General features: G+C 32.3%; 1 protein-coding gene across 6 annotated transcripts in view; it reads right to left on the bottom strand.

The window, feature by feature from the left end:
• LOC148614133 (receptor-type tyrosine-protein phosphatase F-like) overlaps positions 1-16,582 on the bottom strand; it is a 66,838-nt gene that overhangs the window by 17,657 nt on the left and 32,599 nt on the right. For all 6 annotated transcript variants that reach the window (XM_088587979.1, XM_088587978.1, XM_088587981.1 and 3 more), the window contains 10 exons: positions 15,772-16,059; positions 14,485-14,751; positions 11,887-12,186; positions 10,454-10,747; positions 8,557-8,706; positions 8,086-8,214; positions 3,431-3,597; positions 2,730-2,804; positions 1,752-1,815; positions 38-143 (listed from right to left, as the gene is read on the bottom strand). In XM_088587979.1, coding sequence (XP_088444105.1) covers positions 38-143; positions 1,752-1,815; positions 2,730-2,804; positions 3,431-3,597; positions 8,086-8,214; positions 8,557-8,706; positions 10,454-10,747; positions 11,887-12,186; positions 14,485-14,751; positions 15,772-16,059 — 1,840 coding nt within the window. The remainder of the gene's footprint in view (positions 1-37; positions 144-1,751; positions 1,816-2,729; positions 2,805-3,430; positions 3,598-8,085; positions 8,215-8,556; positions 8,707-10,453; positions 10,748-11,886; positions 12,187-14,484; positions 14,752-15,771; positions 16,060-16,582) is intronic.

Below are 16,582 nucleotides of genomic sequence, written 5' to 3'. Positions count from 1 at the left end.
TTTATGCCACAGAAGTGCTATAATAAAATTAACTCACAACATTTGCTTCTTGTAGAGTATTCCTACTATTACCAAAACAATGATGAATACAATAAAGGCAGCTACTATTCCCCCAACAGCACTGCTTACTGGGAAATCTTGAGCTGTAATTGAAAAATTCCATTATACATCGAAACAATTTTAATTATTTTGCTTTGTCAGTATTGAAATTTATGCAGAAGACATTTTATCCAAAAAATATCTGGTATTCTTCATGCACTGATATATTAATACAAGAATGTGAAAGAAAAAAGAAAATCTTCAGTTTTTTCCTTTAATTCTACTAAAAGTATCCTTTCCTGGAGTGAGCTCAATACAGTGAGAACTGAAACTATTGCTTGAAACTAAAGATGCATATGCCCCTCTCAATGAAAATTAAAAATGTATACAAAAAGGTACAATAACATAAAATGTATACAAAAAGGTACAATATCATAAAATGTATACAAAAAGGTACAATATCATAAACAAATAGTGATAAAGAGATTATCAGTTAAATGACATGGTCACCTTAACTTGCTGATGGTATAGAACAAGAGGCAATCTATCTTGTAAATATGATGGTTAATTACAGCCTCAGATACATATTAGACAAGTTCAATAACACAACACAAAAAAATCAATGCAAAAAGCTTTTGAGATTTGCTCTTTTCATAAATGAACACAATACAAATGGGCTAAGTAGAAAACAAAAGTATGTTGCATTATTATATGTCACTGACTGTCGCGAATGACAAATACTGTTAGTTAAAACTATGTTGTAAAAAAGATGAATAATCTAATTCTAAAAGGAATTTCTTGAATGGTAATGTTACTTTTGTAGTATCAAACATAAATAATAACAGGGTAATTAATTGGAAAGGGTGAATAAACAAAATACAACAAGAGTGCAGAAGAACGCCTAGATTTACTGACTAACTAAAATTTCTCAGACACATAAATATATTTTATGTGTTTATGTCTCTGAATTTCTGAATGAAAAAAAAGAAACAACATAACAAGAGAAAATCGTAAGAAATAATATATTTGTACCATACTTGTTTACTCATTCATTTTGTAAAAGACAGAGTATGTGATGAAAAAACACCAATTTCAATACTTATCTTTAAATAGCTGCAAAAAGGTTGCTTTTTTTTTTTTAAGTTTATTCTCAATCTGAGCATGTAAACGACTACACAAACGTCTGCTGAAGTTTGATAAAATGACCGACATGTGCTGTCAAAATTTCCGGACCCTTGGCCCTGATGTACATGTAAGATATTAATAGGATAATTAAATGGAAAGAGTGAATAATCAAAATATAACGCATGCCGAAAAACGCCTAGATTTAACGAGTGTGCAGAACTTGTTCCGCACACGAGTTAAATCCTCAAGCGTTTTTGGCACGAGTGATCATATTTTGGTTATTCACGATAGCCAATTGATTATCCTATTTATTATATAGATTGCCTTCATAATTTATTGACATTTTCAACATGAATTTTAAATTCTGTGATTGGCAGATTGATATCAAAGTTGTGACGTTTTTGCGGGAGAAAGTCAGAGAGTGAAATTACCTAATTTATTTCACAGTGTGAATTATCCAAATTTACTACACTGGGAACATTCAGTTATCACAGCTATCTATATAATAATTATCATGCTTCAAATAAATCATATTGCTAGACTTCTAGCCAGATCAAACAGTATATATTCATAAGAAATTATTTTACCTTTTTGAGGAACCAAAACTGTATGAAAAACCTGGGTTCCATTTGCAATAGTTTCTGCAAACACCTAAAATATGGAATAAAGGCCAATACACAGAGGGTGTGTGTGTGTGTGTGTGTGTGTGTAAGGGGTACAATCCCATTCTCCTTTAAAACCAACAACTTACATTTTTGGTTACTGTGACTATCAACGGTGACATTTTGGAAGAAAGGCCCCTGGCCTTTAAAGCTAACACCCGAATTAAGGACCTGTGTAAGGGCCTGTTATGTCAATATTTTAACTTATTGTTATTTCGCCATCTTTCCTTTCACCTTATAGAATCATAGTTTTCATTTAACACAGTAGAGTGAGAATAGAATTTTTGAAACTAAAAATATGTCAATTATAACCACATAAGTGATTTAAATGGGGTTAAATGTTTTATGTAAAACACATAAGTTTGAAGTCCTCTGACAGAAATTATATTTCTTCATGTACATCTACACATGAGGTTCAATCTTCTTTAAAAATATCATCAAAATCCCTTGGGTGGTTTAAGAGGAGTTTGCACTCACAAGAAATGTGGAGAGAAGAATGGAAGGACAAATAAAGAGATGTACAGACATGGTGATTCCTAAATACCCCCACAAATTCTATAAAATAATATATACATCTCATTTAAAAAAAAATAAAGAAACAAAATGGACAATGTAAGTTATTATGTTCTCCAATAATGGATTAAAATTGATTACCAGTATGTAAGAAAATTTATTTATTGTTTACAGAAACCCCTGTATTCAATTAATCCAATTTTTTTATAAGCTAAAATGAACCATAATTTCATAAAGTTCAAAAACACTAAAGACCTTAGTCAACCATAACAAGAATTCTATGGTCCAACATGTTAAGTAATGGTTTGAAATCATTTGTTTGAGTGTTTTTTTAACTATCATTCACAATCTTAGAAGTTCGACAGACAGACTTTTTCATCCCATACTTACACTAATGTTGAGTAGTACTTGGGTTGGTACAACAAAATCATGTTTGATCAGGTCATCTCCTGCCGGAAGTTTTATCTAGAAGAAATATTTCTTTTCATTAAATAAGTTTCAGTGAAAAGAGGAAGTTTTTGGATGTTTTATGAGGTCAAAAAATCAAAAAATGTCAAAATTTAAAATTAACAGTAAAAATGAACTATAACAGGAACAACAGGATTTAAACAAAAAACAGTAAAAATCAGACAGTACCAATCAATAAAAGGCTAGATACAAGTACATATAAAAGACTCACATAGACCTTCATTTTAAGTGCAGCTTATGATTAGTGATTAAAATTTGGATACATTCTACTACAGAAAAGTACAGGAAAATTTTCAACAAGAATTTTTACAATATAAGAAAAACCAGTCAAAAAATATTTCACAATTTATTACAGATTCAAGGAAATGAATATAGGAAGAGTTGTTTAATTACGACCTAACAAATGTATTTGAACAGTTTCATTGATTATCTTAAGATATGATGAACCACCCACTCCTGGTTTTTAAACAGAACCATACTTAATTACAGTTAATTTAATTGAGAATGATAATTTTGATATGATTTGATGCATAGGTACAAAGCAGGATTGTTATCAATAACACAACATTGTAAATAGCAACCCAGCACCTTATTATCATCTGGTCAATTATTTAAAAACTTACCACATTTAGGACTTTCTGTGACCTTACATCAGAGCAACTTATATAATAGGCTTTAATAATACCATTGCGTTCTCTATATACTGGAGGCTGAAATTGAACGAACACCTTCCGTAACTTTTCAAGGTCATTTTCTGGGTGAACTTGTAGACTACTTACTGGCCCAGGAGCTGGAATAGAAAAGAGACCCAATACTAATATAAGAACCAATATGCCCTTGGTATCATTTATGGCCTCTGAAGGCTGAAAAGGCCCTCATCATTGCCTCTGGGTCATTACAGCAATCCTTGCATAACCATTACCATGATTTGAAATTCCCAATAGGAATATTTGTCATTAAAAATGGTTCAGACTTTACAAAACCAACAATATTATGAACCCCAAAAGAAACACTCTTTTTAAGTAGCTGTCTTTGTAAGAATCATACAAAATCTGAAAAATATGATACACCCCAAAAAAGGCTACATATCTTTATTTTTGTAATTAAGTTGTTTTATGGGTCTATATAGTGAAATGTGTAATTATTCATTCATATATGCCTGCTCTTAGGAGATAATCGACATTGAAAATCTAATAAATTCTATTGTACTTGAGTGTCATTTACAGAGTTATCTCCCTTAATTTTGAAATCCATAATGCATTCTATAAATTTTTTATCTCTTATGAACATAGGTAATATGAAAAACCACATGTTACTTTCTATTAACTATGGCATGTTAAACAAAATATCAAAAATAAAAATATGTAGGCTTTTCAACCATGAATCACATTTTGCATGATTCTCATGTGGAGTGCTACATAAATGAGCTGTTATCACAGAGACACGTCTTGTCTGTTGCATATGGACACTAATATTCAAAACTTGACTGATAGTAACATCATTACTAATTCTATATATCACAGACAACTTATAATATCATCACAACAAATTGACACCACCAAAGAGGACAAGTTGCTATGGTCTATTTTTTTGTTTGCATATATGGAACTGTGACAAAGTGACATTTCTGTAACGTAAAATTATAAAGTCAAAAGACTGTGACTGGAATGTGTAATGGAACTACATACCAGTACAATTGACCTAGTACAAGTGATTCATGTTTGAATAACCTAATCAGAAAAATCAACATATAATCTCAATGTTAAATTTTAATTGTTTTAAGTTCATAGACCCTGATTGCAGGGGCATATGCATAAAATGGATACAGAATTGTAGTATAGTGATGCTTATTCAACTGCATACCAAATATGATTGACCTAGCACAAGTGGTCCATATCAAACTGACCTAATCAGAAATCTTAACAATAAAAATCTTATCATGGATGCATCGACCAATGCCAATATATTCAACTGTAACACTGGAAAAGTAATTTTTATACCTTAGTTTTGACTTTTCAGACATTCAGTGCAGGAGAGACAAAAAACAGGAAAAAAAAACAACCATAAAAACCATCACAGTCTATGAAGTCAATTGTTATTTAAGGAGGTAGACCTAGGGTAAGGGACATAACTCATGAAATCAGTGATATGTTTGTATCATATTCAATTTCACCAAAGCCTCTCAAGCTTTCGTTTGAAGCAGAATAAAATGAATCCAAGTTAATTAGATGCTTACATAAGACAGATGTAAAATGCAGAATACATACGTTCCAATGATTTTTAATAGTTGTGTCCCTTACCTTAAGTCTACTTCATTAAGCACATATATATCAGCAACATAAATTATAGGTAAATACAAAAAAAAAAACAAAAAAAACAAAAAAAAAAAACAATCATATAAATAAGGCAAATTCCTGTGTTTCAAGGAGAAAACTCTCATTAGCAGTAACAGAACTAAATATTAAGGAAGTGTTAAGATTAAAAAAGTAAAATGAATACAACAAGTACTAAAAAACAAAATAATCCACAAATCCAGCATTGATACGAAAGTATTCCAAAGAAACTTCATCATTGTAACTCCATGTTAAATACAGGAATGTTTTATGATTGAAATATGGCTGATTTATTCATTGAAAAAAAATCAACACAAGTATTGCAGACAGCCCTCATAGGGCAAGGATCTGGGTTAACACCAGATATATCTGTCAAGATCCTAAAAACAAGATTTACTCCCACAGTTACACTGTGTAAGTACTTTTAATTGCAGATACCAATTTTCGTGGTTTAGGAAAAAATGATCAGTTCATTGATTCTTGAATTCCTGGATTTGATAACTCTATCATACAAACAAATGCAAAAATTTCCTTTTCGTTTGGAACAAAATTTCATGGTTTACCAAACACATGAAAACCACAAAATTCGGTAACCAACAAACAATAGTATTTTCACAGTATGATGTAAAGTCACTGATATATTAAGAATGAGTGCAGTCACCTAATAATGAAATTATCAGTCATCAATTTCCCAAAGGGTGGTAGGTGTAAAACAAGTCTTAAGTTATGACATCATAAATGAAAATAACATTATGACATCATAATTTAGTACAAATTTACAATTATGATTTTTTGTGAAATCAACAAAAGGACAGTAAGAATAATCAGTACGAACAAAATGAAATGAACTAAATTAAAATCACTTATAAATGTCATTCTCCATACTGCTTTATGCTTAAATTTATTTCCAATTTTTTTATTCTTTTTTTTCAATATGGCATCATATTCTCTGTGATAAATTATGCCATCTGTCAACCCTCACACTTTTCCCTAGAAATTACCTCTTTAAGCTAAAACTATGAGTGACTGCTTTTCATGTGGACTGAATATAAAAATGTCTTACTTATAATTTCAGGATCATCCTTTTGTGTTTTTACCAAATACACCTGGAAAGTGCATGATCTGTGTGTATGATGATCAAAAGTAGTCAAAATGAAGCTGATAATGTGTACTTTAAAATCATATTTTTAATTTCATACAAATGTTTATGATTTTTTTTTAAATTGTGCAAGTAATGTGCCTCCATTCTGTCAGGTAACAGGAAAAGTAAAAATGTGGATTCCCAATACATGTATAACTTTTTCAAGTCCATTTTAAGCCAAATTTCTACCATAATTGTACCATTAACAGATTTATTTGAAATCCTTATTTTCAAAACTTCTGAATGGTATGTACTTCTATAAAGTCATATGTGAAGAGAATTCACAGTGAAATTTTGAAAATACTTATTCTAACATGTAAAGTAATGGAAAAGTTAGAAATGGTTAGTGGGCTTTATGTTGGATCATCTCCCCTGTAATCAACAATATCATCAAAATCTGTTAATCCATTTATAGGGAGTTGCAGAGACAGACAAACAAACACAAATACAGCCAGGATTCAGTGTAATATTCATCAATGTTTGCAGTTTGTGGGCTTTTGAAATGGTCTGTGTTTTTATTCCTCTGTTCATTGTACACTGATAGTTGTGTATTATACGCGTCATTGACCTCGATATATTCCTATGAAGTGTGGATGTATGGGGCACCTTAGGGTAGTTGAATTTCATTAGACATTGTACTGAATGAATGACTTTTAATTTTCGTATAATATTTATGCCTAGTAACCCAAGCTCACTCAAAACTGTTCAGCTCATTAAAGAAAATTAAATTTACATTGATAATCATTTGTAGTCGGAAGAATTTAAATAGGGACAAAAAAATACCCCAAGCCGAACCTCAAGCCGCATCATAAGGTGATGTTCGGCATGTCGTCAGAAGTCATTGTTCACCTAGGTGCTTGTTTATTTTAATGTAATTAGAAATCATTTATATTGTCTTTTATGTCCATGATTTTTTTAATCCATTATTAACACCTCCTGATTGATGATAATCTAGTTTTTACAACAATAAATATGATTGACATATTTATGACCCGAAGGCTTAAGATAGAATTTGGGAAAACCTGTCTTTACCTGGACGAGGCAAAATTCTCTATGCAATAAACCGAAATGCACCTCCAAGGCCTATGCAAATAAGCGATTTTTTCCCTAATAGAATAATAGGAAATGGTTTTGTGCAGGAGAAAATTATGCTAATAACCGAAATATGCAATAAAGCGATATGCGATTAAGTGGAGTCGACTGTACAAACATAGAGGTTCCTATCTAATAATAAGAAAAGACTTACCTGATTGTTTTGTCTTTACTGCTTGACATACCCGATTGTTTTGTCTTTAGTGCATGACTTACCCGATTGTTTTGTCTTTACTGCTTGACTTACCCGATTGTTTTGTCTTTACTGCTTAACTTATCCCATTGTTTTGTCTTTACTGCTTGACTTATCCTATTGTTTTGTCTTTACTGCTTGACTTATCCCTTTGTTTTGTCTTTACTGCTTGACTTACCCAATTCTTTTGTCTTTACTGCTTGACTTATCCGATTGTTTTGTCTTTACTGCTTTACTTACCCAATTCTTTTGTCTTTACTGCTTGACTTACCCGATTGTTTTGTCTTTACTGCTTGACTTATCCCATTGTTTTGTCTTTACTGCTTGACTTACCGGATTGTTTTGTCTTTACTGCTTGGCTTACCCGATTCTTTTGTCTTTACTGCTTGACTTATCCCATTGTTTTGTCTTTACTGCTTGACTTACCCAATTCTTTTGTCTTTACTGCTTGACTTATCCAATTCTTTTGTCTTTACTGCTTGATTTACCCGATTCTTTTGTCTTTACTGCTTGACTTACCGGATTGTTTTGTCTTTACTGTTTGAGGTTGTGATTGGCTTTCTCCAGAAGTTGTGTGAGCGACCACAATGATGTTGTAATCCCAGAACTCTTCTAACCCATTTACAGTACATTCAGTTTCATTATATTCTAATGAGCATTGAAAAGAGAAAATAAAATGTTCCATGTTTACATTCTTGCTTCAAAGCTCCTGACAAGTTAAAATAAGAAATGTAACATAACCTTTTTCTCAAGTCATTCAGACCAAAGGAAATTTTGTGGTTACTTTGATGCATTTTTAATTTTTATCAAGAAATTTCTACCTTTATTGTAGCTCATATTTTACAATTTTTTCACCATTATATTTTGTGGATGGTTAATACTTGTAAAACAATTAAGTTCTAATCACTTATTCTCTTGGTCTTAACCCTTAATTGTGATCCTAAAATGGTTTAAGGAAATTTGATCATTCAGAATATTAAAAGTATTCACCTCTTGTATCACATGATTTGTTTGATGAGGAATCCCTGACAATGACTCTGTATGTAGTAGGTCCAGGAAAGGGAAAGGGAGGTAACCAGCTTATAACAAGTCTTCTGGAGTAAATTTTCATCACATTTATACCCCTTGGTTGATTTGGTCCTATAAAACAACTTTGATAAGAACAACAGGAAGTCTCCTTGTATTGATAAACATTTCATCATAAAATAGAAACTGTATACCAATTAGAGGCTTCCAGAGTCTGAATCACTCACCTGGTTAAATTTTTGCCCTTCAAGGGCATTAATTCTCACAAAAACTCATCCTACAACTTTAATGACCCATTAGACTTTAGCAGGCTTTATCATAAGAGCTATTTCATCAAATAGAAGGTTTTTTTTTTATCTATCATAATATCTAAGATATTGGCCAAAACTTACCATTTTTCCCCTTTCAAGGGCAATAACTCTAATAAAGAGTCATCCAACAACTTTGATCTAAGTGACTCTTGAAGGCCTTATCACAGCATCATTTCATCAATTGAAAGTTTTTTTTTCTATCTTTTACATATTTAGAATATTGGCTGAGCTGAAAACTACAAAAACCATAATTTTTCACATTTCAACAGCAATTACTCCAACAAGTAGTGGTCAGACAATTTTGACTTGATGGAGACTTTTGTAGGCCTTATCATAAAGATCATTTCATCAAGTCAAAATTGTCTGACCCCATTGTCCTTGTGTCCCACCCCTTTTTCATTTCATTATTTCATGTTCATTTTATCATCAATTTCATGTTCATCGTCTGAACATAGCTGAAATATTATTGCTCAGACGTTAAACCCCAACAAACAAACAAACAAACCTATTTACAATAGTTTTCAAGATATAGGCTGAAAACTGTTAAAATCATTATTTTTCACCTTTCAAGGGCAATTACTCTAACAAAGAGTTGTCCAATAACTTTGACCTAATACAGACTTTTGTAGAGCTCTTCCAGCTGAGGAAGGAAGGTCCATTTATTTTAAAATACCTCTTTTAGTTTTTGAGATATATGTAGAAATTGGTGACTTGACCCCTGTGGTCTCAAAATACCAACAACTGCCATATTTTTTTCACGGATCAAAAATCTAAACACAGCTTTTGTGCAAGAGTAATCAAGGGAACCAAAGTTCCAGTGGAATCAAAAGAAAGCAATCCAGGGATGAACACCAAACATGGAAAACAGACATACACAACAAAAACATTAAGTAACTAAAATAATACATACAAAGTACCAAAAACAAATGAGCAACTCGGACTCCACTAAAAACTGAGAGCATGGACCAGGTGAGGAACATCTGTGAAAAGTTTCATATAATTGTGATCAGTAGTTTCAGAGGAGAAGATTTTTCAAAAAAATTGTTAACAGAAATTAAGTGATGGCATGAAATGGATACAGAATTGTGATATGGTGATGCTAATGAAATTGCATATCAAATGTGATTTTCCTGGACCAAGGGGTTCATACTCATAAACTGACCTTTTCAGAAAATTTAACATGAAAATCTTTATGTGGATGTCAACATTGCCACTGTAAAAGTTATACCTTAGTCTTGCCTTTTTCAACGTTTGTCGCAGGCAAAACAAAAACATTATTATACTATACAACACAACCTTAAAGCTCACTTGTACTGAAATTTTGTTTTCTTAATTATCTTTGATTGGAGAAATCTGATAATTCATTTTTACAATTTTTATTAATAATATAACCAATAATCTATTTGAAGTTACCAATAATAAAAATATCATCTGAAAACTCTGAGATCACTGAACTCATGCACTGAACTTTGTTAATCTTCATATTCATTGTCAAGTAGTATTTCTATTTTCTACCTTAATTATACCACAGTCATATTATCAATACTAACTTGCAACTGTAGTCCTCACGTCTTTTCCTGTAACAGGTTTTCCCACACCTTGATCATTTCCAGCTACCACAGTCACAGAGTAGTGTGTGTATGGCAGGAGGGGAGATAACTCTTCACACTGGGTTTGGTAAATTTTTCCATCAATCAAGTTCACTGATATATTCTTTGTAATGTTACCAGTAGAAACCATGTACCAGATTATATTGCTATTGATCAAGCATGGCCTATCCCAGCATACTGTCATACTTGTTGAATTAATGTGTGATATATTCAAGTTCCTAATTCTGTCAGGTCCTATAGACGTTTTAAACATGATTACATGTAATATAATACACAAGAAAAACTGTGAGAAATGCTCACTAACTTGATACTACCACTCTCCCATTTGATAACATTCATCTTTTAACCTCAAAATGTGTTTTGATCAAAATCTAAAAAAATGATTCTGTGAAAGTTCCACTAAATTCCATTCAGTGGTGAAGGAGAAGTAACAGATGAGAAATGCATACCCACTGTGAAACAGAAGGAAGGAAGATAGGTCAGACACCCATACCCCTTTATACCCTTCACCTTCAAAAGATGGTATAATAAGACAGGCACGTAACATGGATTGCTCTGAAAGGTTAAAGGGGACCTTGTAGTTTGTTGATGACAAAAACTATCAAAGTGGTCTACTGCATCTATGGTGCCTGCTCATTAATAATATATCGCTTTTTCTTACCATCACATAATTTTTTTGGACCCATCGTTTATCAGATCCTAAGTCTTAATTTTTGGGCCTCTCTACCTTTAGCCACCATCAGGGACATATCAAGTATGCCCATAAACAATAAGACAGAGAATGGATCATGAAACACTACACTACTCTTACACAGAATGCTTTATTTCTTTTTAAAGTTAATATATCAGGATTACAGAATGAAATAGCTGAGAAAATTAAGAAGTTCTTTGAAAGAAAAAATGATAAAACATGAAGAAATTATTGACAAACTATGAATGACAAAACATGTTTCTGCTATTATTTCTATCATAGCATGTCAAAAGTAAAAGCAACATAAAATGGACATTTTTTTAATGAAATAAAAATTCCAATGTAATGTACCAATTGAAGCATATATTGCTGTAAAATTCATATGAATATTTATCTAATTTTTCAAAATGGGTAGTACACAAATTCATGTGTATATAAACACTATGCTAAGTTTAAATACAATTGTTTAATACTTTTTGAGTTACAGATTACAAAAAGGAGGTGCCGCCACCACATAAAGTGACATAGAATGGCTGAGTGAAAAGTTTTTAGATTCATTTTCAGTTTCAAATTACACAAAGAAGGCTCCCCCTAAGTGTGATGGACAGACAGATTGACGGGCAGAGTCAAACCACTACTAGACCTGCTTTCACCACTGGTGAAACAGGTTAAAAAAGCTTACTTGTAGGAAGTGTCTTTACATCCCACACTGTACTCCATGGTCCACTGACATTATCAACAGCTTCCTGAATCGAAATGTAATAGTCCCAATAACTGATTAGTCCTGTCAGGTCACATGATGTGTGCATATAACATGATATCCATCTGGTAATATTAACCAGGTTCCCTGTACAGGTATGATCTAAAGCAGTGTATGAGACATTGTATTCAATGGTTACAGGTGGGTTTTCACACGGCAGGTTGAATGATAGACTGATTTTGTTGGTGTCTCTGCTCACATTATTTACACTGGGTGGTTTGTCTAAAAATAAAAGAATGAAAATTTTTCATACCAAAAACTGCCAGACCAACTGAAGTTTTCAAATTATGGAAGGTCTAAATTTATTTTATCTTTTTTATCTTGTAGAAGCATTTCATTCCACTAAGAAAATATAAAACAAAAAATTAAATAAGCTGACCAGGAAATGAGAAATGAAACTAAAATTCACTGACAAATAATGTTCTTTGTCTATGAGTAGGTGTATGTAAATATATAAGAGGACCCAAGGTTCTTGAATCACTCACTTGGATAACTGAACTCATGTGGCCCTATAGGCCAGGTGAGCTAAAAACAAGAGGCTCACGGAGAGCCTGAATCGCTCATATTGCAAATCATGCCCTATTCACTAAGTAAGTAAAGATATCATACTTTGTTGCAATGTTTGACAGAAAATTGCTGAAAAAGAGCATATGTTCATGAATGCTGCAAGTTCAAAAGAGTACCGAAGGCACTGTTAAATGTTGGAAATGCCTTCAAAGTGTTTTTAGAACCTCTATACAAAATTTGGCATGGGGTTCTCCTATGCCCTGTTATTCCAGTGAGAAAAAGGCCACCCAGAACAATCTTTCGTCATCACCATTCAACATAAAATAATTTCTTGGTCAAAGTTCAAGGTCACATTTAGGAGATCATGATAGATTACATAACAGCTCAAGGTGAACACTTATGCCCCATGTCAGAATTTGGTTTAACTTAACAGTTTTGGAGATGTATGCAAAAAAACTGCTGTCTGACCAAAAAGTCTGGAAATTTTGACAGCTTACGTTGGTCATTTTATCAAACTCCAACAGATGTTTGTGTCGGTCTTTCACATGCTTAGATTGAGAATAGACTTGAAACTAGAAACCTTGTTTGTCAAAGGAGCCCCCAAGTCAATTTTAAGTAGTGATTTTTTTTAATAAATTAAATGTGTCTGTAAGACACAAATGATGACCGATCACTAAATTTGCCAAATTAAGAACATGTTTATTTTTGTATGAAGACATGGTTTACAGATTCAGAAATATACTGTTGGTTGATGCAGTAAATATTTGGTATGTTAGGCTAAGCACTGCAAAAAAAGTTGGGATGAGAAAAGGAGGACTGATGGACTGGCTGACAGACACATAAGAAATGTTAATACCCCCAATCACAAATCCCTAACTTTGTTGCTGGGGATATATTTCTGACAAAAACTACAAAGTCTAACTATCACCCAGTTCCGTAATACTCCGAAGTCCATCTATCACCCAGTTCCGTAATATTTCATGAAAATCAAGATCCTATGACCTTGTACACCATCATTGTGTGTAGAAACATCCTGTAAAAAATATTTTAAATGAAGAGATAGCCATACAAGACATATAGCCCTATTTATGATGAAAATGACTAAGTCTAACTTTCACCAATTTCCGAAATATTTCATGAAAATCAAGATCCTATGACCTTGTACACCATCATTGTGTGAAGAAACATCCTGCAAAAAATATTTTAGATGAGGAGATAGCCATACAAGACATATAGCCCTATTTATGATGAAAATGACTAAGTCTAACTTTCACCAATTTCCGAAATATTTCATGAAAATCAAGATCCTATGACCTTGCACACCATCATTGTGTGTAGAAACATCCTGCAAAAAATATTTTAGATGAGGAGATAGCCATACAAGACATATAGCCCTATTTATGATGAAAATGACTAAGTCTAACTTTCACCAATTTCCGAAATATTTCATGAAAATCAAGATCCTATGACCTTGCACACCATCATTGTGTGTAGAAACATCCTGCAAAAAATATTTTAGATGAGGAGATAGCCATACAAGACATATAGCCCTATTTATGATGAAAATGACTAAGTCTAACTTTCACCAATTTCTGAAATATTTCATGAAAATCAAGATCCTATGACCTTGCACACCATCATTATGTGTAGAAACATCCTGCAAAAAATATTTTAGATGTAGTTCAAAAACTGTATGAGGAGATAGCCGGACAAGCCATGATCTATATATTTCTGAGTAAAATGACTAAGTGTAACTATCACCATTTTCTGTAATATTTCACAAAAATCAAAATCCTTTGGCCCTGCACACCTTCACCATGTGTAGAAATACTCTGTAAAATATTTTAGATGTAGTTCAAAAACTGTACGAGGAGATAGCCAGACAAGCCATGATCATGTGTAATCTGGACGGACGGACTGGGGTAAGTTACTATGCACCCCGACAGTTTGTCATTGGGGCATAAAAACACTCCTGAAATCCAAAAAAACACAAAAGATCAATATATAAATTACCATAAACATCAGTTACACCAACAGCAGATGATTCTCTCCCATATCCAGCTAATGTTCTGGCACTCACATTCACATGGTATACTGTCCAGCAGTCAAGGTCATTCAATGTCACCATGGTAACATTACCATCCACTTGAATTTCATTATCATTGTAAACAATATTGTATCCAATAATGATACCATTAAGTTCTATTGGTGGCTGCCATGATACTGCCATAGAGGTTAGGTTGAGGGTTGTTATACTGATGTTAGATGGTGGTCCAGGTTCTGTAAAAGTGTTAAGAAGTTTTAACTTTGTAGACACAATTATCAAAATTTGATATATTCCTTAGTTTTAAGTAAGTTTTGCTAATTAAAAAATTACTAAATAGGTAATCAATAGCCAAATCATCATCAGTTTTGTTGGGATCAAACTTTCAACAGCATTACCTTATATCATCCTATGAAACTTAATAAAAAACTATCATGCCTAAATTTATGAGGATTTGCAGAAACAAAATGGTGACCCCATGCCATAATATTCTAATCAAAATCACAAATTCATTTTGACAAAAAATTGAAAATTGAAATGATACAATGATATAACCTAATAATAATTCACCAATTCAAATAAAAATTCACCAAGCTCCATAGAAGGATACAAAACGGATATCCCATACCATAATTGAAAGTCAAAATAACAGTTAAATGATATCTTTCCTTAAAATAATTCTTAAAAATTTATTAAAATTAAAATTGAGGATAAGGTTTAGATGGATACCCTGCATGATCCCAATAAAAATCAGTATGTCAGACAAACAGATGGACACCCTGATCACAATATATATATACTGTTTTGCTTAGCAGGAGTTTCTAGAAAAGCAGAGGACGATTACCCTCCCGGTGCACCTGGTCCATGCTCCCAGTTTTCAGTGGAGTCTGAGTTGTTCGTTTACTTTTGTTGCTTTTGCGTATTATTTTGGTTATTTTATGGTCTGTTGTATATGTCTGTTTTTCTGTCTGGTCTTTGTCCCTGGATATCACTCTCTTGATTTCCTCTAGAATCTTGGTTCCCTTGATTGTACAGGTGTATATTATTATTGTCTGAATATTTTTATATAAATGAAGTACATGTACATAAAATAATTTCTTGGTCAAAGTTCAAGGTCACATTTAGGAGATCATGATAGATTACACCTCTAGGTGATGCAAGTTTATGCCATAAGATGACTAACTTGTGACCAATATTAACTATTGTATGAAAGTCTTTTCTTTAAAATATTGACAAAAATTTTAAAAAAAACTTACTCGCAGAATGTGTCTTTACATCCCACACTGTACTCCATGGTCCACTGACATTATCAACAGTTTCCTGAACCTGAATGTAGTAGTCCCAAAAACTGTTTAGTCCTGTCAGGTTACATGGCATGTTCATGTCACATGACATCCACTTGGTTTTGTTAGCCTCATTTTGATCTAAAGCAGTGTAGGAGACATTGTATTCAATAATTACAGATGGGTTTTCACATGGCAGGATAAATGATAGATGGATCTCATTAGAGTCTATAATCATCTCTGGGAACTTGGGTTTGCGGTCTAAAAAAAGTCATAAAAAAATAATCAATATATAATATCGATATTTTTTAAAAAACCACAGTTATTTAGTTTATTTCATTCAATAAGTTATACTATCTTAGGTAAATTAACCTTTGACATACTTGCAATAAAGTAAACAATAGAAGAAAAAGATATAAGAAGTAAAGTTTGCTAAATAAAATGTGCTTTTTAAGATAAATGCAAACATGAAGTTTCACACAAAGTTGTAAGGCATACCCCCACTTATACAGAAAGTTGATATTGGAAAAAAAAATTCCCCATCTATATATATATCACAATATTTGAAATCAATTAGCTTTCTAAAGATGGACTCTTGACTTCACTGTATTATTGTCACAAGAATCATTCAATCAATATTATAAAAAATCTATCATAGTCATTTTTTGACTCTTCAAGGGCAATAACTCTGATATTGGTTAACAGATCTTTATGAAAATATTAGCATCGGTCGGTCTCAACATGCTGATCAACTTTACCCTGTCAAAATTTAGCTCAACTCATT

The sequence above is a fragment of the Perna viridis genome, chromosome 6 (genome assembly GCF_037379345.1).
Source record: "Perna viridis isolate PV_CMFRI_1.1 ecotype Kerala chromosome 6, ASM3737934v1, whole genome shotgun sequence".
Lineage (NCBI taxonomy): Eukaryota > Metazoa > Mollusca > Bivalvia > Mytilida > Mytilidae > Perna > Perna viridis.
Note: the sequence above shows the minus strand (reverse complement) of the source record. Positions and strands in the feature narration are given on the sequence as shown.